The 24,132-nt window shown below is 26.0% G+C and overlaps 1 protein-coding gene across 3 annotated transcripts in view; it reads right to left on the minus strand.

Annotated features, from left to right (window-relative positions):
- LOC127284322 (elongation of very long chain fatty acids protein AAEL008004) overlaps positions 1-24,132 on the minus strand; it is a 126,603-nt gene that overhangs the window by 94,449 nt on the left and 8,022 nt on the right. The window contains exon 1 of one of the 3 annotated variants that reach the window (XM_051309711.1): positions 9,593-9,618. The exons of the other annotated variants lie outside the window; for them this stretch is intronic. Within the exon in view, the coding sequence (XP_051165668.1) occupies positions 9,593-9,603 (11 nt within the window). The 5' untranslated portion in view covers positions 9,604-9,618. Of the gene's footprint in view, positions 1-9,592; positions 9,619-24,132 lie in introns of those variants that run through there. 3 annotated transcript variants of the gene reach the window in all.

The raw sequence follows: 24,132 nt of genomic DNA on the forward strand, positions 1-24,132 counted from the left end.
TACAAAAAAAATATAGCGAGCATGATTGGAGTTGATTATCATAGCGTTGTCAAGGAAAAACCATGAATTTTTACGAAAAATACCTAAAAATGAGTATGTACCCCCCCCCTAGCGGCCACATCTTTTGACATAAAGAGCTCAAATTTGACACACTTACGTATTTTTACGTGAAAATTACAGGAAAATTATAGCGAACTTGATTCGGATTAATTTACATAGCGTTGTCAAGGAAAAATCAAAAATTTCGAAAAAAATGATTTATTCTCCCTAGCGCACACAATATTCAATCCAGACTGTTCATACTTGCTGTAAAACTCAATTTTTGCGTGAAAAATACAGGGAAAAAATGTAAGCGCGATTGGAGTTGATGATCAATTTTTATCAAATTTTTGAAGAAAAATGATAAATTTCAGAAAAAAATGTATTTTTCCGCAAAAAACGAAAAAAGTTTTTCTACAGTGATTCAAATTTATATATTTTGACGTATTTTTACGTGTAGATTACAAAAAAAATATAGCCAGGATGATTGGAGTTGATTTTTCTGGAATTAATAAACAAATTTTATTTTTTAGATAACTTTCGATTTTTCCTTGACAAGCAGCTACTAGCCTTATATCAATATCTTAAGTTTTATCTCTTTTTGACTTAGAAAGATAAAATTTAATATTCAATATATTTTTAAAATGTAAATACAATAAAAATATTGCGAGTTGAAATAAAATTATGTTTCTTATATTTTTTTAGTAAAATATTTTTTAAAAAATAAAATCGGACAAGTGCGAGTTACACTCGCACTGAAATCGAGGGTTCCGTACTCGAAGCGAACTTATTTGGTATAAAAACAAATGTTTAAAAAATATGTGTTGTATGACAACTAATATAAGTGATACGAAGAGGAACAATTTTCTTGAATTTTACAAAATTGTTCCTTTTTGTATCACTTATATTAGTTGTCATACAACACATATTTTTTAAACATTTGTTTTTATACCAAATAAGTTCGCTTCGAGTACGGAACCCTCGATTTCAGTGCGAGTGTAACTCGCACTTGTCCGATTTTTTAATTTACGAAAACTTGAATTCGAATTTAATGCGAGATAGGATTATATTATACGGAAACTGAGTTAGCCTTTTATTATTTTGACAATTGAACTAGCTTCATATTGAACTGAGCTCGAGTTGGCATTTTATTATTCTGACAAATGAACGGGCATCTTATCAACGGGAGGCGTCGAAGTTAATAAGTAATAGTTGATTTTACGTAAATATGTAGTTAAAGTACAACTACAGGTCGGTAGTAAAATTAACTTTCTTAAGGTAGTAAAAACAAGTGGAATTGTAGTCAACTCAAAATTTGAAGAGTAGTAAATCCAACTACTATTCACCAGTTATATGAAATGTAGTAAAAGGAATTATTTTCTTTACTTAATATAACTGCTTTTTGAGAAGTAAATTTTTTATTAATTTCTATAATTTTATAGGCTTCAATAAAATTCTTGTTGTAGAATTAACAAGTCGTCTGTAATTAAAACTACTACTTTAAGTAGTAGATTTTTACTATTTTAATTAATTGGATAAACTTAAAGAAGATTTTTGATGTAGAATTTACAAATCGTTTCCAGTTAAAACTACTACTTTAAGTAGTAGATTTTACTACTCAAAGTGGTACAATAGGCTTTAAGAACATTTTTGTTGTAAAATTAACAATTCCTTTGTGATTAAAACTATTACTTTAAGTAGTAATTTTTTACTATTTTAATTAATTCAATAAGCTTGAAAAACGTTTTTGATTTAAAATTTACACATCGTTTCCAATTAAAACTATTAATTTCAGTAGTATCTTTTACTACTTAAAGTGGTTCAATAGGCTTTAAGAACATTTATGTCGTAGAATTAAAAAATCCTTTGCAATTAAAATTATCACTTTAAGTAGTAGATTTTACTTCACTATGCAATTAAACAACTTATAATATAATTAAAAGATGAAAAATTTACAAATCAAAACTTAAAAAGGATAGTTATAGCAACTAATAAAAGTAGTAAAAATGACTACTTTAAATAGTTAAATTACCAATTGGACAAGCAGAAAGTAGTCTTCGAGTAGTTTGCAGACTGTCGTAGCGAGCGTGCGTGGTTAGTCGGTTAAGGTATCGGATTGCGAGCGTTAGGGTCGAGGGTTCAATTCCCGTCGGTTATAAATTTTCTCTGTTAGGTACATAATTGTTAGGGCATAAAATAAGCGTCAGTATAGGAGAGAGGATGAAAAAGTCAATTCTACTGATAATACACAATTATAAATAAAAAATAATTTTATTTTCCTATTTTAAGTAGTAAAATCTACTACTTAAAGTAGTAGTTTTAATTGCAAAAAATTTACAAATTCTACAAAAAAATGTTCTTAAAGCCTATTGAACCACTTTCAGTAGTATAGTTTACTACTTAAAGTAGTAGTTTCAATTGCAAAAGATTTATTAATTCTACAAAAAAATGTTCTTAAAGCCTATTGAACCACTTTAAGTAGTAAAATCTACTACTTACATCTTGAGTTGTTTTAACATTTTTAAATTGAGTTAATACAATCACAAAATGTCATTCTACCAATTACATTTTTAATTGGTTTAACTATTTTTATATAGTTAATAGAACCGTTTAAATTCAGTTGAGGACCTATTGTACTACTCAGAGTAGTTAAAAAGTAGTAAAACCTACTAATTTTTTTTTTCAGTGTGTCTTTGCCGAAAAAAGTCTGCGGGGAAGTTTAAAATTAAGAGAACTTTCAGTGAGACATTTGTTTATTGGTATATAAGGAAGTTTACTGTAAAATTGCAGAAAGATTCCTTGTTTAATTTTTGAAATATATTAGTTTAAACAACTAGCGCGCGGCGCGTGAGCGATCGCCTCTACGGAGTTTCAAGCTATTGACTTCGTTAGAGCATTTATTGCAAGGAAAAATTAATAATTACCTAGTTTCTCGGCATATATATATATATTTATATATATATATTAAATTTTTTAAAAAAGTACAACTTAAAATTTGTTTATATACAAAACATTTTGAAGTATGAGAACATTGATATGTTTAGATAGAGTACAAAAACATATCACATGTACATATATGTAACATTAATTTTAGTATATATCGCAGCTGTAAATTCTTAATTTTTTAATAATCTATATTAATAAAATCAGACTTCTGTCTGTACATTGCCCGAAACTTGGAAATTTTTATATATTTTTTCGTTTTGAGACATCAGAATTTGATTTCTGTAAAAAAACTTTTGTCTGTCTGTCTGTATGCAAAACTTTGTTCGCGCAACACTCAAAAACGGCTCAACCAAATCAAGTATAGTAAGGTTTTTTTATTAGAGAAACAACTAAGTTAAAATCATCAATTCACAGAAATTAAAATATTTAGTTGAATCAAAGATATAGCTAAAAAAACGTTTTTTTGGAGGTTAAAAAATTCGAAAAATCAATCATTGCAATTAATTGCTCCTAAACTTGGTGCAGGAGTATTTTGAGGTTCTCTTATTTAGAACTTGTCATCAGAGAAGTGAAATTATAAATTTAAAAATCACAAAATGACAAATTTTAAAAGTTGATTTCAGAAAATGGAAAACATAGTATTTTCGTAATTGGTTGCATTCAAAACGTATATGAAAGTATTTTTTATAATTCTCATTTAAATTTTATTGCAAAAATAGAGAAATTACGAACTTTTAATCTAAATTAATAATTTAAAAATTTTTAATCTATATTAATAAAATCAGACTTTTGTCTGTACATTGATCAGAATTGAAAATTTTTGACATAGTTTGTCCCCTAATAACACAAGATATCTTGGGATATATTGATAATATCCCGCAGATATCCTAGGGATGTCCTATGGATATCAAAAGGATCTCTTAAGGATATCCAAAAAATCGGCGGTTTGGATATCCTTTGGATATCCCATGTATATCTGAAGATATCCACAGGATATCTTCTGGATATCTCTATAGACTTTCATAAATGTCCTCCAGATATCCCATAGATATCGTCAGGATATCCCACAGATATCATCAGGATATCCCATAGATATCGTCAGGATATCCCACTGATATTTTCAGGATATTCTCAGTATATCTTCCGGATGTCAAGAAGATATTCTCAGGATACTGTTTTTAAAGTCATTATGAGACTACGAGTGAGAATATTCTGTGAATTAAATTTTATATAAATAAAATAAAATGTAACTTGTTTTTCGAGAAAGTTGTTTAATTTGAAAAATTATTAACTAATTTTTTTCTCATTCGTGATTCATTCCTTTATTCATATGCTTAATATTGTCAGAAAATAAATTGGCTTTAAACAATATAAATTCTTCCCCGCAAATAACAAATAACTATTAATATTAATTATACATTAAGTGCATGAGTTTATTTAAAAACTTTGAAAAATGCGTTTCAAATCTTCATTTAAAATAAATTAGAAGCTCATAAGATTTTTGTTTTTATTATATTATTATTTATTATATTAGCTTAACAATTTTAACCTTTAAAAATATATGTTGAGATATTAAATATCCCGTGAATATCCTAAGAATATCCCACGGACATCCTGAGGATATTCCATGGATATCCCATGGATATCCTGGGATATAATATCCAATAGATATTTTGTGGATGTCTTAGGGATATCCTGTGGATATCTTATGGATGTCCTGTTGATGTCCCACAGACCGGCGGTTTGGATATCTCAAGATATCCTGTGGACCATTCTAGGATATCGACCATTGATATGGATATCCTAGGGATATCCTTTTGTTATGAGGGTCCATAAAAAAAATGTCCATAAAAAATTTGTGTCTGTATGTTTGTGTGTATGTATGTATGTCCGCAATATGTTGTTTCAGCATCACGTATATGAACGGTTTGACCGATTGAAGTGAAACTTGGCTGTCTCTTAGGTATTAGCCTAACTTAAAATCCATATCCGATTAAAAAATATTAATTTGTATGTAAGATATGCTACTTTTTTAAAAATTCGAAAAATCAAAAATTTTCAAATTATTCATTTCTTAATAGATTGTTTCTAAACTTTCTATACTTGGGTATTAAATGTTATTTAGTCACATTTTAGCATAATTTTATAAAAATTACAAGGTAAAACTGAGATATAGCTATAAAACTGTTTTTGGGGTTAAAAAATCGAAACAACTATTATTGTAACCACATGGAGAAAATCTGAAAGCACTGAGTATTTTTTCTCACAGCACTGTCTACAGTAGAAACCAAAAAATTAAATTCCATAGTTCTGAATGTTCTCCACACAGCACTCAATGCTCTGCAGAAAATAATCACTATTTTTTTTGACAGTAATCAGAGTTTCGTTTCATATTAGTAGACAACAGATTATTCAGAGCTACGAATATAGAAATAAATTCTGTGGTCCAAGTCGTGCTTTTCTCACAGCTCTGAGTACTGTGTAGAATTATTTTTTAGAATTTAGAAAACAAAGGAACGTTTAACGTCAACTAAAAAGAAGATAGTCATGGTTATTTTTTTTATCAAATATTGATTTTAATTGGCATGTTTATAAAAAGTTAATGAATAACAGAAATAAAGAAATGAAGACTTTAAAAAGTCCACAATTTTGGAATTTATTAAAAATAGTTTACCATTATTTTATCACTTTATATATTACTAGCGTTGTATTCCTCGCTCGCTAACGCTTGCTCGGTTATAGTTGTACTTATTGTTGTTTACTTATTGTAGTTTATGAATATTATATATATAATTTATGTTTTAAATTAATATCTTATTAATATTGTATAAAATTTATCTTAATTTTGATCAGTATCATTGAAGAATGAAATAACAATTGTTAAATATTAGATGTTTTTTTTATTATAATTATGACAACAATATTAATTATATTATATTATAATATATTATATTACATAATAATATATCATATTATATTATAATATATTATATTATATAATAATACATCATATTATATTATAATATTTTTTTTTTATTTTAAATTATATTATATTATATTCCTGTAAATTGCCCCACAAACACATGGAGATTCTGCAAATTTTTGAGAAAAATGTTCGTAATAAATCGAAAAACCTTTTAAAATATCGGTTTTTATTTTTATTATCCAGAGTAAACCTTTATAAAGAGATTCTTGTTTGATTTTACATATATTACTTGTTGTCCGGAAATAAGTGCACCAAAAAAGGTTCCTTTTGGAACACGTCATCTACACCTACAAAATTAAACTAAATACTCTCCAACAGTTTTATAAAAAAATTTCTACATAATTTGCAACAATATTTAAAAGAATTTTTAATTTTTAATTTTTTTGGCACAATTACAATATGACAGATGATTGTAGTCAATGTAAAAGCGATAATTGTGCTATGTGATACGGGGTGCAGGTGTACATCTATGTTTTGAGAATAATTTCAATTCTATGAAAAAAAAATAGAAAAGCAGATAGTAGATTTGTTCTGCCCTATAATCCTTACTTGCAATTACTTATAGAGGCATATGGCAAAGTATTTTGATTTATTTGAAAATAAGTGAAAATAGATTTTCCAAGGACGGTGTCGAGGTCACGGGGTCGGTGTCGTTTTAGAAAATTTGTTAACTTAATATAATAAAAGATGTTTCGTTTTAAAATAAGAAATGTTAAAATTATTAAGTTAAAAACAATTGATTTTAATGACACTTAAAATTAGGCACAATATTATAGGTTCCTAACTAAAAATTTAAAAAACAACAATAAATAATTTTAAAAAAACCATAAAAAATTGAAAAAAATTGTAAATATGTAACTTTTTAAAAATAGAGTAATTTTAAAGGTATATATCCAAAAATTCGTAAAAAATTGCATAAAATTGCAAAATAACCCTTTATTTGAAATGAAAATGGAAAATAACCCTTTTTCGGGTTAAAATTAAAAAAACATGTTAAAAAAAAGTATGTAAGATTTTCTAAAAGCATATGGCAAAGTATTTTGATTTATTTGAAAATAAGTGAAAATAGATTTTCCAAGGACGTGTCGAGGTCACGGGGTCGGTGTCGTTTTTGGAAATTTGTTAACTTAATATAATAGAGGATATATTAAAAAAAATTTCTTGATATTTAAACTTTCAAGTTCTTGAAACTACTGTTTTCAGATATATAATTTTAATTTAAAACTATTGCTTTTTAAAAAATTTTCAAAGTTATATAGCAAATAAAGTAATTATATTATAATAAAATAATAAATATTTATTTATATTTTATAAGTTTTGAGTTTATTAATTAAAAGTATTTTGTTTAACATTATTAAAGTTTATTATTTCTCATTTAATAAAATAGAAATAATTTTAGTCAAATATGTAATCTGTTTTTCATAAAAATATTTTTAAAAATGTTTAATCTTTTAAAATTGTTTTAAACGTTTGTTTAAAATTGTTATCTACTTTTTATTAAAGGTTAAACATTCTTATATTTTTTTCATCCTAAAACATAATTCTACACAGTACTCAGAGCTGTGAGGAAAGCAGTCACGACTTCGACCACAGAATTTATTGCTATATTCGTAGCTCTAAATAATCTGTTGTCTACTAATATGAAACGAAACCTCGATTACTGTAAAAAAAAGTCGTGATTATTTTCTGCAGAGCATTGAGTACTGTGTGGACAAGATTCGGAACTCTGGAATTTAATTTTTTGGTTTTCACAGTAGCCAGTGCTGTGAGAAAAAATACTCAGTGCTTTCAGATTTTTTCCGTGCAATTGCTTTCAAACTTAATTCAGGGGTATTTTTACGATCTCTGAGTAAGATTTTCACGTCAAAATAAGAAAATTCCAAATTGCAAATTGAAAGTATCTGGTTCAAAAATTTGAGAATCAAAAAATCGAATAATAAATAATTGTAATAATTGAATTTATGCGTCCCTAATTATTTTGTTTGTATAAATCTGTAATTATAAATTACAGATTTGTAACCACACAGCAGCAAAAATTCAACGAATATATTATAGAAGAGCTATAGAAAATGTCCCAGGTGCGAATTTAAGGTTGGCCCAACCTTGCGAAAGTTGGCACAACTTTACGTGCGAATGTTGGGGCAACTACACGGAGAGAAAAAACGGGGCTTAATAGCACGGTATTATATATAATATATAATAATAATAATAATAATATATAACTAGCAAAATTACACGCGCGCAAGCGCGCGTCCAACTTTAATTGCAATGGTTATTTTAAAATAATAATAATATTAATAATAATAATAATAATAATAATAATAATTCTGCATCAATGGAGTAATAAATTAATAATAGGTATATTTCTAATTTTCACGTTATCATTTATTTATACACAAAAAAAATGAGTTTGATGTTATATAAATAAATAAATTTAAGTAAAAATTTTAAAATATAAATATTAAAATTTTAGAAATAAATATTTTTGATAAAGTCAATGTTCGATGAATTTTTTATAATCTTTCAAATTACAAAAAATTAGTTATGCTAAATATTTTTTTGTATTTTCTATAAATATTTCGTTGCAAATGAAAATTTTAAATTTATGTTTTTTTTCAAAAAATTTAATTAACTGATAATTAATAAATATTAAAAAATTATGTAATCAAAAAGAAATTTAAATTAATTGAAAATTATTAATTATATTTTAAAAAGTATTAAGCAATTAAAAAATATTTTAAAATTTTGAAAAAATAAAACCTAAAAAAAATTTCTAATGTTTTAAACTTTAAACTTAAATTAAAAATTAAAATCAAATTGAAAATTTTTTAAAAAAGCAAACTATTTTTATATTGTTTATAGATAAAAAAATATAACAATTTAATAATTAATAATAAAAACAAAATTAATAATAATAAATTTATGAATAATAATTTATAATAAATAATAATGAATAATGAAAAAATAATGAAAGATAAATAATAATTATAAGTTAAAATGTTCTAATTATCTGTAATAATCATTATATTTAAAAAAAATGTATATATAATATAATAAATTTATAAATAATAATAAAAATTATATTATAATTGAAACTTTTTTTTCCTATAAATACCAAGTAGGAAATATACTGGTGCTGCACACAATGAACAATATATTTTTTTTTCTTTAAACTGTAACTTAGTAAATGACTTAATTAATGACGATGAATAAAAATATCCGTCGTGTTAACCATAAAATATTACGAAATCAAGAATTGTCAAAATTTTAGAAAAACAAAAGGAACAAAATACGACTAACTTCAAGTGTGGACAGACGGAATGAATGAATGAATACGGAAATTATTATAGTTAATAATATAATATATAATATATAATAATAATAATATATAATATATAATATATAATAATAATAAATATATATATTTTTTTCTCCATTACGACTATATTTATTAAAATATTATGGTCTACAAAAGTATTAAAATTATTAATAAAATAAAATTTAATTTATATTAATTTAAATTATTAAATTTTGAAAATATAAAAATATAAATTGCATTTAAAAAAAATTTAAAATTTTAAATGATTAACAATTACAAATTAATTTTTAATTAATACTTACCATAAAAACATCCAAACGTATAAAATTCTATAAATTTTAAGTCACAAACATTCAAAAAACGGATCACTGCTCATTTGCAAGGTTCTCTTACCGAAATAGGAGGAAACTCGTGTAAACGTAGCACGTTGCTGATTCTTGCGGCATCCGCGTGGCGCCGCTACTTACATAGTACGCGGTTCGAACTGTCAAAGTACTACTACCACGGCTTCATAGTACAGAGATTGCTCACGCAGATCCGGTATGAATTCATGCTCGACGGGTAAGTGAAGCGCCAATGCGATAAACTCACAAACTACTACCGTGCTATTAAGCCCCGTTTTTTCTCTCCGTGTAGCGGAATGATAACGGGCAGCCGCCAAATGAGGTCGATGGTTGGCCCAACAACTCTTCCCAAAGTTGGGCCGACTTAATATGTCAAAGTTAAGCCGACTTTATATGCCAAAGATGGGCCAACTAGCGGAATGATGACGGGCAGCCGCTCAATGGGGTCGATGGTTGGCCCAACTACTTTTCCCGAAGTTGGGCCGACCTTTGCCAAAAATGTAAAAATTATTAATTACACAATTAACTCTGGCTCCGAAGTTTTGCCAACGGGGTCGACAGCTAGTATTTAAATATTTTAAATATTTAATCATTTATTATTGACATTAAAATTTTGTCAATGAGATTAAATTTTTAAACTTTTAATATATTATATTAAAAGTTTAAAATTTTAAATGAATAGACCCTCAAATTATAGTAAATATTGTTTTTTAACGTTATATTAATGATTTATCATCTCTATAATGTATCAAATAATAATTCTTTAATTATTACAATATTATAGGTATAATTATAATGAATAATATTGTAATAATACATAATAAAGATGATAAATTATTGTAATATAATCTAAAAAAAAAATTTAATAAAAGAAATTATTTTCAAAAATGTATTGAATATAATTATTATATTTTTTATTGTATTCACAAATATAATATTAAGGAGGTTCAACCCATTAACATAACCTCAAACCTGAAAGTAGTTTTTAACAGAACTGAAAATATATTTAAAATTTATTACACCCAAATTCAACAGATCTAATTGTACAATTTTGGAAAAAAAATTTTTTGAGTTAAAATTGTTGTTAAATAATAATTAATAAACATTTTGTATTTTTTCTTAAAAGTTTGTGAACAATTCTAATTTTTGTCTAATTTTTATAAACAATGGCTCATTTTTCTCTTTGAAAGATTCTCTACAATTCTGATTTTGCGTTTTTGTTAAATAATGGTATGTTTAAAAAATATAAATAAAATCGGACAAGTGCGAGTTACACTCGCACTGAAATCGAGGGTTCCGTACTCGAAGCGAACTTATTTGGTATAAAAACAAATGTTTAAAAAATATGTGTTGTATGACAACTAATATAAGTGATACAAAAAGGAACAATTTTGTAAAATTCAAGAAAATTGTTCCTCTTCGTATCACTTATATTAGTTGTCATACAACACATATTTTTTAAACATTTGTTTTTATACCAAATAAGTTCGCTTCGAGTACGGAACCCTCGATTTCAGTGCGAGTGTAACTCGCACTTGTCCGATTTTATTTTTTAAAAAATATTTTACTAAAAAAATATAAGAAACATAATTTTATTTCAACTCGCAATATTTTTATTGTATTTACATTTTAAAAATATATTGAATATTAAATTTTATCTTTCTAAGTCAAAAAGAGATAAAACTTAAGATATTGATATAAGGCTAGTAGCTGCTTGTCAAGGAAAAATCGAAAGTTATCTAAAAAATAAAATTTGTTTATTAATTCCAGAAAAATCAACTCCAATCATCCTGGCTATATTTTTTTTGTAATCTACACGTAAAAATACGTCAAAATATATAAATTTGAATCACTGTAGAAAAACTTTTTTCGTTTTTTGCGGAAAAATACATTTTTTTCTGAAATTTATCATTTTTCTTCAAAAATTTGATAAAAATTGATCATCAACTCCAATCGCGCTTACATTTTTTCCCTGTATTTTTCACGCAAAAATTGAGTTTTACAGCAAGTATGAACAGTCTGGATTGAATATTGTGTGCGCTAGGGAGAATAAATCATTTTTTTCGAAATTTTTGATTTTTCCTTGACAACGCTATGTAAATTAATCCGAATCAAGTTCGCTATAATTTTCCTGTAATTTTCACGTAAAAATACGTAAGTGTGTCAAATTTGAGCTCTTTATGTCAAAAGATGTGGCCGCTAGGGGGGGGGTACATACTCATTTTTAGGTATTTTTCGTAAAAATTCATGGTTTTTCCTTGACAACGCTATGATAATCAACTCCAATCATGCTCGCTATATTTTTTTTGTAATCTACACGTAAAAATACGTTAAAATATATAAATTTAATTTCCTTTAAATAAAATTTTGTTCGTTTTTGGTGGAAAAATACATTTTTTTCCTAAAATTGTCATTTTTTCTTGAAAAACTTGATAAAAAGTTAATCATCAACTCTAATCGTGACCGCTTTTTTTCCCCTGTATTTTTCCCGTAAAAATACATTTGTATACTAAATATGATCTGTCTGGGTTGAATATTGTGTGCGCCTGGGAGAATAAATTATTTTTTTCGAAATTTTTGATTTTTCCTTGACAACGCTATGTAAATTGATCCGAATCAAGTTCGCTATAATTTTCCTGTAATTTTCACGTAAAAATACGTAAGTGTGTCAAATTTGAGCTCTTTATGTCAAAAGATGTGGCCGCTAGGGGGGGGGGGTACATAGTCATTTTTAGGCATTTTTCGTAAAAATTCATGGTTTTTCCTTGACAACGCTATGTTAATCAATTCCAATCAAGTTCGCTATAATTTTCCTGTAATCTACACGCGAAAATACATATGTGTACTAATTTTCAGCCCTCCAGATAAATTTATGTGGCCGCTAGGGGGGGGGTACACGATTTCAAAAAAACCGATATTAATAGGGTTCCGAACCGAGTACGGAACCCTAAAAATTATTCATAGGTGATATAAGTGATACAAAAAGGAACAATTTTGTAAAATTCAAGAAAATTGTTCCTTTTTGTATCACTTATATTAGTTGTCATACAACACATATTTTTTAAACATTTGTTTTTATACCAAATAAGTTCGCTTCGAGTACGGAACCTTCGATTTCAGTGCGAGTGTAACTCGCACTTGTCCGATTTTATTTTTTAAAAAATATTTTACTAAAAAAATATAAGAAACATAATTTTATTTCAACTCGCAATATTTTTATTGTATTTACATTTTAAAAATATATTGAATATTAAATTTTATCTTTCTAAGTCAAAAAGATGGTTCAAATTATATCGAACTGTGTAAAAAATTTGACTTTCTAACTTTATCTGAGAGACGTTTGATGAACCAGGCAATTTTCATTTTTAAAATCATAAATAATCAAATTAAGTGTTCAAGTCTGTTAGAGTGCATCAATTTTAGAGTTCCTCGATTGCAGTCACGCTATTATCAACCTTTCTCTTTACCAATGCCTGCGTCTTCTATTGGTTTTAATGCGCCAATACACAGTGGTTGCAATATCATTAATATTATGTGTCTTCGAGATGAGACTGATTTAGATCTATTTAATTTGTCGCTTTCATCCTTCAAAAGGATACTATTAAATTATATTAAATCAATAAGATAAAAGGAGCAACATTGTGCAATCTAGATATATTTAATTTTTTTTTGCGGTAAATGCTACAATATTATTTTTTTACTTGGTATACTTTAAATTTGCGTATAATGCCAGATAGCCAATATTTATATTTTATTTTTTATTCTATTTTTGTTTTTTTTTCTTTTTTATAACATTATATAATGATAGTATTTAATGTTATATTTTTCTTCGCAAAATTTGTTATTACAAGTATTTTATAAGTTTGTAAATCATTTTGTAGTGCCCTTTGATGGTCTATGACCGTGGGCTTCTTTCTATGCAAATAAAAAAAAAAAAAAAAAAAAAAAAAAAAAAAAAAAAAAAAAAAAAAAAAAAGATAAAACTTAAGATATTGATATAAGGCTAGTAGCTGCTTGTCAAGGAAAAATCGAAAGTTATCTAAAAAATAAAATTTGTTTATTAATTCCAGAAAAATCAACTCCAATCATCCTCGCTATATTTTTTTTGTAATCTACACGTAAAAATACGTCAAAATATATAAATTTGAATCACTGTAGAAAAACTTTTTTCGTTTTTTGCGGAAAAATACATTTTTTTCTGAAATTTATCATTTTTCTTCAAAAATTTGATAAAAATTGATCATCAACTCCAATCGCGCTTACATTTTTTCCCTGTATTTTTCACGCAAAAATTGAGTTTTACAGCAAGTATGAACAGTCTGGATTGAATATTGTGTGCGCTAGGGAGAATAAATCATTTTTTTCGAAATTTTTTATTTTTCCTTGACAACGCTATGTAAATTAATCCGAATCAAGTTCGCTATAATTTTCCTGTAATTTTCACGTAAAAATACGTAAGTGTGTCAAATTTGAGCTCTTTATGTCAAAAGATGTGGCCGCTAGGGGGGGGGTACATACTCATTTTTAGGTATTTTTCGTAAAAATTCATGGTTTTTCCTTGACAACGCTATGATAATCAACTCCAATCATGCTCGCTATATTTTTCTTGTAATCTACACGTAAAAATACGTTAAAATATATAAATTTAATTTCCTTTAAATAAAATTTTGTTCGTTTTTGGTGGAAAAATACATTTTTTTCCTAAAATTGTCATTTTTTCTTGAAAAACTTGATAAAAAGTTAATCATCAACTCTAATCGTGACCGCTTTTTTTCCCCTGTATTTTTCCCGTAAAAATACATTTGTATACTAAATATGATCTGTCTGGGTTGAATATTGTGTGCGCTAGGGAGAATAAATTATTTTTTTCGAAATTTTTGATTTTTCCTTGACAACGCTATGTAAATTGATCCGAATCAAGTTCGCTATAATTTTCCTGTAATTTTCACGTAAAAATACGTAAGTGTGTCAAATTTGAGCTCTTTATGTCAAAAGATGTGGCCGCTAGGGGGGGGGTACATAGTCATTTTTAGGCATTTTTCGTAAAAATTCATGGTTTTTCCTTGACAACGCTATGTTAATCAATTCCAATCAAGTTCGCTATAATTTTCCTGTAATCTACACGCGAAAATACATATGTGTACTAATTTTCAGCCCTCCAGATAAATTTATGTGGCCGCTAGGGGGGGGGTACACGATTTCAAAAAAACCGATATTAATAGGGTTCCGAACCGAGTACGGAACCCTAAAAATAAAAATTTTATTTGTTTATTAACTTTTAAACAAAATATTCTGAATAAAATTCAACAAACATATCAATATTAAATATTTTTTCCTTCCATTATTTTGTATTAGAAATTGAGTTTTTTCGATTATTGGAAGTGAGAAATGAAACACCAAATCACTTGTTTGGCAACGTTTCGGTGTCTTGGTTTGACACCATCATCAGGCCCCTTTATTGAACAAAATTAAAACAAATTAATCACTCACAAACTACATAAAACTTTTTATAACAAAACATTAAAATTATAAAATGCTTATTTTTATATAAATAAAAAAAATAATTACCTGGTTAAATTAAATTTAATTAGTTACATTAGTAACACGTCAAATTGTATGTCAAAAATAAAAACAAATTTTGAAGGCAAGATATCACCTAAGTTCTGTCGTTAAATTAGGCAAAGACCTTACAAAAAAATGGAACCAAACTGACATTGTTTATAAATTTAATTGCAATAATTGCCCTGCTACTTACATCGGCGAATCAAAACGCAGTTTGGAAAAGCGAATTAAAGAACACAAAAATAACAAAAACATTGAGTCTGTTGTGAATGAACATCGATCTTCTCATAATCATTCTTTCAATTTTGATGATGTTAAAATTTTAGATTTAGAACCTAATTATAAAAAAGATTGATTTCTGAAATGTTACACATTAAAGATAATAATAATACAATTAATAAAAAGGAAGACATTCAATTTCTTAATAATACTTATTTCCCTCTATTAAGGAAATTGAAAGAATGATTTTGTCTCTTTTATTTTGTTTCGAGTTCATTGACTCCACGTGTAGTATATATTGTGTGAATTGTCACCTTCTTATTTCAGTTTTTAATTTGCTTTACGATGGGTGATATCTTGCCTTCAAAATTTGTTTTTATTTTTGACATACAATTTGACGTGTTACTAATGTAACTAATTAAATTTAATGTAACTAGGTAATTTATTTTTATTTATATAAAAATAAGCATTTTATAATATTAATGTTTTGATATAAAAAGTTTTATGTAGTTTGTGAGTGATTAATTTTTTTAATTTTGTTCAATAAAGGGGCCTGATGATGGCTCGGATGATGGTGTCAAACCAAGACACCGAAACGTTGCCAAACAAGTGATTTGGTGTTTCATTTCTCACTTCCAATAATCGAAAAATCTGAATTTCTAATTCAACAAACATAATTGTAGAAAATCTTTTAAAGAGCAAAATGATCTATTCTTTGTAAGAATTGCATAAAAATTACAATTGTTCACTAATTTTTAAGAATTCGATTAAAACAATAAATTTCAAACATCTATAAAAAAACAAAGAATATTTTTATTGAAATTAACAGCAATATATATTAATTTAAATAATATTAATTACTTATTATAAAATATATTAAATTGTAATTCGTAAAAATTGTAAAAAATATATTATTTAAAAATATTTGTACACAATTACAAAAGTAATTCACAACAGTATTTCATAAAAGTATTTTACAAAATTATTTCACAAAAGTATTTTACAAAAGTATTTTACAAAAGCATTTAAAAAAAAGAAATTTACAAAAGTATTTTACAAAAGCATTTAAAAAAAAGAATTTTACAAAAGTGCAACAACTATTGACAACCGCAAACGATCATAACCTACACGTTTGTCCAGTAGCGCTGTAAAGTCGCTGGCCTGAGTCTTGAAAAACGGTCTAGATAAGATGAACTCGAATACGTCTATTGAAACGCTTCTTAGCAAATAGCAAGACCGACTAGTTTAGACGGGCTTGCCTATGACTGGTAAGACTATTTCTAGACGCTAGACTTCCACAAAATTTTTCTACACGGGTAATATCCATGTAATATAGTAGTTTCATAAATTTTCAAGTCAAAGTTAATGTCAAAGTCAATATCAAAGTCAATATCAAATCGAAAGTCAAAGTAAAATTACAAAATCGCACCCCGGAATCATTTTCTTCCGATTAAGATTTATATGTCGCGTCGCTATCAATCCAGTTTCGTAATTCGACAGAAACAAAATAGAGTGAAGTTGGTATTGGCGATTCAAACAGCTACACTAGCGCCACAGTTGAACTAATTTAGGCGTGACTCGCTCTAAAGCAGTCTCTGTTTTGACAGTTTATTTCAAATTATTTAATTATTCTGATATTTTTATTGCGTTTGTAAAATTATTTTTAAGCGTTAAATAAAAAAAAATAATTTAAAACACATGGAGTGCTACAGAGCGAGTCACGCCTAAATTAGTTCAACTGTGGCGCTAGTGTAGCTGTTTGAATCGCCAATCATATTTAAACTTGACTGGAACAATCGCATAAGTGTATCAAAAATGACTGGACGTTAATAAGTAAATGAAAATGAAAATATTTCGTTTGATTATTTTCAAGAACATGATAAAATAATACTTATATGTTTATTACGATTTTAAGAAGTATTAAATATTATTTTAAATGTTAAAATTTTTAAAAATTTATTCTGTTTATGTACTACTGAAAATTTCTTAATTTTACATTTACTAACAATTAACTCTGACAAAATAACTCGACCGACGCTAGGACGAACGCTCTAATGGTAGACGGGTAGCAGTCAGTAACCCAGAGGAGCTTTACTGTTATTTGACTGATAATAGAGATTTTGCATGAGATTCGGTCGAGTTTTTTTATTTTTTTTACCACCTCAATCGACATTACCCTTCTTTTCACTAGTCTTTTATATCCTGCAATATTTTACTAGATTTATTTTTATTTCTTTATTGTACACTTTCTAAGTTTTACAATATAATTTTCCCATCAATTTCCCCTTATTTCTAACAATTCAATTGTTTATTATTTTACTATTTATTACTTTATTTTTATTATTTTTGCGTTAAATTATAGTAAATGATACCCTCTTTGTACCCTCAAAATCATTTCTCCAAAATGTTAACCCAAAATCATTTTTTATTTCAGAGAACATTTTAAACTACAAAAAGACGTTCTTTGTCCATATACCCTTAACCCTTAACTGGCACAATGGGTCCAGTAGACCCGAGCGATTTTTCGAGCTCAAATTAATTGAATGTGTATAGCTTTTGAAAATTTTTTATATTTTAATATGTTAGTTTGACATATTCTTAGTAATTTTGTAAGTTTTTTGATACAAATAATACGATACAAAGAATAAATTAGCTTCAAACATTAATAATAATCATAAATTTTTAATTTTAACCAAAAAAGTCACATTTTGTTCTGCAAAATAAATACCTACCTCAGATTAAATTTTTGTGCAAAAATATTCAATACCGACTGTAAAATACACGTATGAATATACGTCGGGTCCAGCAGACTAGTTGTGACATTTACGTTCGAACGCGGAATTTTGCCAGTTAAGGGTTATTGACTAAGAATAATTTTTTTAGTAATAATTTTTCCAATTATAAAAAGTGGTTTTTCGCATAACAAACCAAGTTTATTTATAAAAAAATATATTTTTATTTCAATTTGAGAGATTTTTTTCTCAAGATCTAAAATTTCCGGCTACAAATACAAAGTATTGCAAGTAAGAAACAACTTTTTGCAACTTTGTTCTTAAACACGTACAACTTTTTATGACTGTTATAGATATATTTACATATGTCTTTTGAAAAGTCGATATGAGCTGTGATAAAGTTATTGTAAATTATAGAGTTATATTATCTGCTCTTGACAAATTGCACCTACTTATGACAGATTGTTGACGTCTGGGAGCGTGAAAAAGAATTTTAGTAACACTCTTACATTTCTGAACTATGGATCTGCATACAGTATTTACTTCTAGTACAAGTTTTTAGTAAGTTTCCGAAGACTGCGTTTTGCACAAAATTACAGTTGCTTACGTTATACAGTAATTATTTATCACTAATTTGAGGTTGTCAGTTGAATGACATTACTTAGCAAAACACCAAAAAAAAGTGGTTTAAATGCATGTTTTGATATACTTTAGATTGCTAAGAGGATTAAAAAGAAATAAAATTCAATTAGATTACTTCATTTGAAATTACATATTTATTTGTCAATTATTATTTTACTAATTTAAATCGATAACTCAATCAAATAAAAAAATATATTTTTTTGCTCAGATATTCCTAATCAGAAATTAAGAACATTTTTCTTTCCTTAAGTTTAAAATTAAAAGTTGAATTTAGTTAAAATAAAGATTTTTTTAAATAATAAAGCAGGTTTTTGATAATACTTTGAATGTTTTTGTTAAGTAAATCGACTTGATAATTATTTGTAATTAACAGGAAAGTGGACATCCAGACATGAGTCTTAAAGATGTCTTTAAGATAACTCATATTTATTACAGTCATGTTTTAATTAACCATTTATGTTTAAACGCGATTTCCAAAAACTCGTGTTTTCCTAACATTTTAGTAAAACTTAGAATTAGAACTTTTTGGTCAATCGAAACAGTCTGTTTGAAGTTGTTCAGTAAACATTTCTCTATGTCAGAACACAAGAGAAAAGTCTGCCAAAATGAGAGATTTAAATTTTTTTATAAAAGCTTGTGTCTAGACCTAGCTAACTGTCTATGTCGTTTAGCATTGGCTCATTTTGAGTTGCAACAAAAATGAGAATAGGTTCTTCTGTGTGGACAAAGTTGTATCACAAACATGGTCGTAGCATTATTTCCAGCGCGCGGTCAAGGACGCTTTAAAGTTGCTTGTGTTAATATTATTTTTAACTAAAAGAATATTTCAAGAGTTTAAATGTGTTAGAATAAAGTGAAAAAAAACCGTTTTTCATTATCGTGTGCATTTAATCCGCAAATCTTTCCTAAAAATAGACTCGAAATTACAGCCCGAACGTGGACTGTCCCTTAAAAGAAATAAAATATTTCTTGTATAACGGTAATATATTTATACTAAACGCGGAAAACAATTTACACATTTAACTGGAAAAAAAATATTTTAATTTAATTATATATACTTGTTTGGTGTTGATAGCTGGGTCGACAATAAAATATAAAGCTAAGATAAAGAAGTGAATTATCCAAATTTGGTTGTGACTAAATATGTCGAAAATAGAAAGGAAAAAATCTTTTGTAATTATCCAAAACCATTCTGACGCCTCCCGTTGATAAAATTCTTATTTATTTGTCAATAAAATATAAGTTTAACTCGGAGCACAGTTCAATATATGAAGCTAATTCGTTGTTTATGCAATACGATTCCTTTTCAATTTTCAGAATAATATAATGCTGGTGAGGTATCACTTTCTCAAGTTTAGTTTCTATACTTAAAAATTCTGGCGGTCAATTATGTAATTCCATTTCCATTCCCACTTTCACATTTTCTAATTTTCATTTCCCTTTCCACTTTTTTAATTTCCTTCTCATTTCCATTTACACTTTTTCCAATTTTCATTCCCATTTTCACTTTATCTAATTTGCATTACCACTTCTATTTCCACTTCTTATAATTTTCATTCCCACTTCCATTCCCACTTTTTCTAATTTTCATTACCACTTCCATTTCCACTTTTTTATTTTCTTACCCACTTCTATTTTTAATTCCACATCCACTTTTTCTTGTTCTCATTTTCACTCCCATTTCCACTTTTTCTAATTTTCATTCCTACTTCCACTGTTCCAATTTTTATTTTCATTTCCATTTCCAATTTTATTGGAAAAATTGGAAAAGTGGAATGGGAAATAGAAGTGGGAATGAAAATTAGAAAAAGTGAAAGTGGGAATGGAATTACATAATCGACCCCATGGACGTTAAATTGTACTTTTTCAACAAATAATTAGCCAATATTAAAAATTTTCATAATAATTTAAAAAATCAGTTATTTAAAAAAAAAAATTTTTATTTTTATCATTTTTAATAGTTATTATTATTATTAAATTATAATGATAATTTTCCTTCCCAATTATATATTAGAATGTGACAATTTTGATCCACGGAAGGTATTTTAAATAACACAAGTTTTATGTCATTTTTTAATTTATTGCTAAGCAACGTTTCGATGACATGGTTTTGTCATCCTCTTCAGGCAAGTATAAAAATTAAAATTACATTTTTTGTAATTAGTCAAATGAATATAAAAATTTTGTTTAAAAAAAATTAATTTAATTTAAATTATTATTACTAGCAAAATTACACGCGCGCAAGCGCGCGTCCAACTTTCACTGCAATGGTTGTTTTAAAATAATAATAATATTAATAATAATAATAATTCTGCATCAGTGGAGTAATAAATTAATAATAGATATATTTCTAATTTTCACGTTATTATTTATTTTTACACAGAAAAAAATGAGTTTGATGTTATATAAATAGTGATTTTTTAGTTAAGTCAGCTCATAATTAGTTAATACAGCAAAAATAATTTAGCTAAGTTAATTCTTAAATTTAATAAACTTGTAAAACTATTAGTTCGATTGTTGACGGTAACAACAATGAAAACCCAAGAAAAAACCTATCGAAAAAGTGATGATAAGAAAAACATAAATTAAAACCAATAGTTACAATTTGCGGTGTAAATGTTGATAAATCAATTCTAGTTTCACCAACATAACCGCCGCCACTTGAAATGCCGAGAAAAATTAATTATGTTGTGTCAATTATGATTAAAATATTCTTTGTCACTTATGTATACTGTATACGAAAAGGCAGAGATTGTTGGGATAAAAGATATTACTGACGAATGGATTTTCTTATTGACAGAATGTATATATAACGAGTAAGATCATTTTTTTGTGAATTGATAGTAAAAAAATAAGATTTTTAAGTAAAAATTTTAGAATATAAATATTAAAATTTTAGAAATAAATATTTTTTATAAAGTCAATGTTAGATGATTTTTTATAATTTTTGAAATTACAAAAAATTAGTTTTGCTAAATATTTTTTTGTATTTTCTATAAATATTTCGTTGCAAATGAAAATTTTAAATTTATGTTTTTTTTTCAAAAAATTTAATTAATTGATAATTAATAAATATTAAAAAATTATGTAATCAAAAAGAAAATTAAATTAAAAATTAAAATCAAATTGAGAATTTTTTAAAAAAGCAAACTATTTTTATATTGTTTACAGATAAAAAATATAACAATTTAATAATTAATAATAAAAACAAATTAATAATAATAAATTTATGAATAATAATATATAATAAATAATAATGAATAATGGAAAAATAATGAAAGAAATAAAAATTATCTGTAATAATCATTATATTTAAAAAAATGTATATATAATATAATAAATTTATAAATAATAATAAAAATTATATTATAATTGAAACTTTTTTTTCTATAAATACCAAGTAGGAAATATACTGGTGCAGCACACAATGAACAGTATTTTTTTTTACTTTAAACTGATACTTAGCATATGAATTAATTAATGACGATGAATAAAAATATCCGTCGCGTTAACCATAAAATATTACGAAATCAAGAATTGTCAAAATTTTAGAAAAACAAAAGGAACAAAATACGACTAACTTCAAGTGTGGACAGACGGAATGAATGAATGAATTTTTAATAGTTATTATTATTATTATTTTATTTTTATTAATTAAATTAAAATAAAAAATGGTTATCACAATATTAGTCAAACCATTTCTTCCAAAAAAAAGTTTGTCTCACATCCCAATAAATAGGAGAGACATCGGGCAGAAAAAAATTTGTTCGCTCTCCCTTAGGCGTTGAGCGAACTAAAGTCTAGAGCTGAGCCATCAGCGTAGTACGGGACCATTTGAAAAATTTGATTTTATTTCATTTTAAATATGACAAAAAATTAATTTAATAAATATTTATTAATAACATAATGTCATACTTAATAATTAGTTAATTAATTTTTTTCGACGAAAATTTGCAAAAAAAAAATTTTGTTACCAAAAAAAATATTACGATAAAGAAAATAATTTTTTTGTCCAATTTTCGTAGTAAAAAAAATTACTTAACTAATTATTAAGTAATTTAGTTAATTAATTTTTTTTCAGAGAAATTTTGACAAAAAAATTAATAATTGTGTTCAATGCTTTATTTAATATTTGTACTTTCGGTATACGTATGTTAGAAAAAATAGTATATGCAACTCGGGAGGAAAATGATTCCCAGCTCGTGTGTTTACAGTTCTCGTCTTCGCTCGCAAGTACTCGCTACGCCACGAACTGCAAACTACACACTCGTGGCAATCAACCATTTTCCTCCCTAATAGATGCACAATATACTATTCTCATCATATTTTTTTGGGCTACCAATAATTTTCTTACGAAGAAAATTTGAATAAAAAATTATTTTCTCATGGTGAAAATTTTTTTTGTGCTACGTATAATTTTTTTTGTTAAATTTTCGAAGTAAAAAAATTAAGTAACTAATAATTACGTCTTTTAGTTAAATAATTTTTTTACAGAGAATATTTGACAAAAAAATTACTTCTCATTGTGATATTTTTTTTGGGCCACAAATAATATTTTTACGTAGAAAATTTGAAAAAAAAATTATTTTCTCATCGTGATATTTTTTTTGTGCTACGAATAATTTTTTTGTTAAATTTTTTAAAAAATTAATTAAATAATAATTGCGTTATTTGGTTAATTAATTTTTTTACAGAGAAATATTGCCAAAAAAATTATTTTCTTATCGTGATAATTTTTTTAGGCCACAAAATATTTTTTACAAAGAAAATTAAAAAAAAATCATTTTCTCATGGTGAAATTTTTTTTGTGTTAAGAGTAATTTTTTTTTACTACGAAAATTAGACAAAAAATTATTTTCTTTATCGTAATATTTTTTTTGGACACAAATTTTCGTTGAAAAAAATTAATTAACTAATTATTAAGTATGACATTATGTTATTAATAATTATTTATTAAATTAATTATTTTTCATATTTAAAATAAAATAAAATAGAAATCAAATTTTTCAAATGATTCCGTAGAGCGCCGATGGCTCAGCTCTAGACTTTAGTTCGCTCAACGCCACAGGGAGGGCGAACATCACTGTGATCACTGTGAAATTTTTTTCTCGTCGAAATTTTTTTCTGCCCGATGTCTCTCCTATTTATTGGGACGTGAGACAAACTTTTTTTTGGAAGAAATGGTTTGACTATTACTGTTATGACCATTGTTTTATTTTAATTTAATGAATAAAAATAAAATAATAATAATTATTAAAAAATAAAAAATTTTTTTTTTAAATAATTGATTTTTTTAATTATTATTAAAATTTTTAATATCGGCTAATTATTGGTTGCCAATAA

This window comes from Leptopilina boulardi, unplaced genomic scaffold, assembly GCF_019393585.1.
Source record: "Leptopilina boulardi isolate dan_hultmark-lab unplaced genomic scaffold, ZJU_Lbou_2.1 LbouV2_324, whole genome shotgun sequence".
Classification (NCBI taxonomy): domain Eukaryota; kingdom Metazoa; phylum Arthropoda; class Insecta; order Hymenoptera; family Figitidae; genus Leptopilina; species Leptopilina boulardi.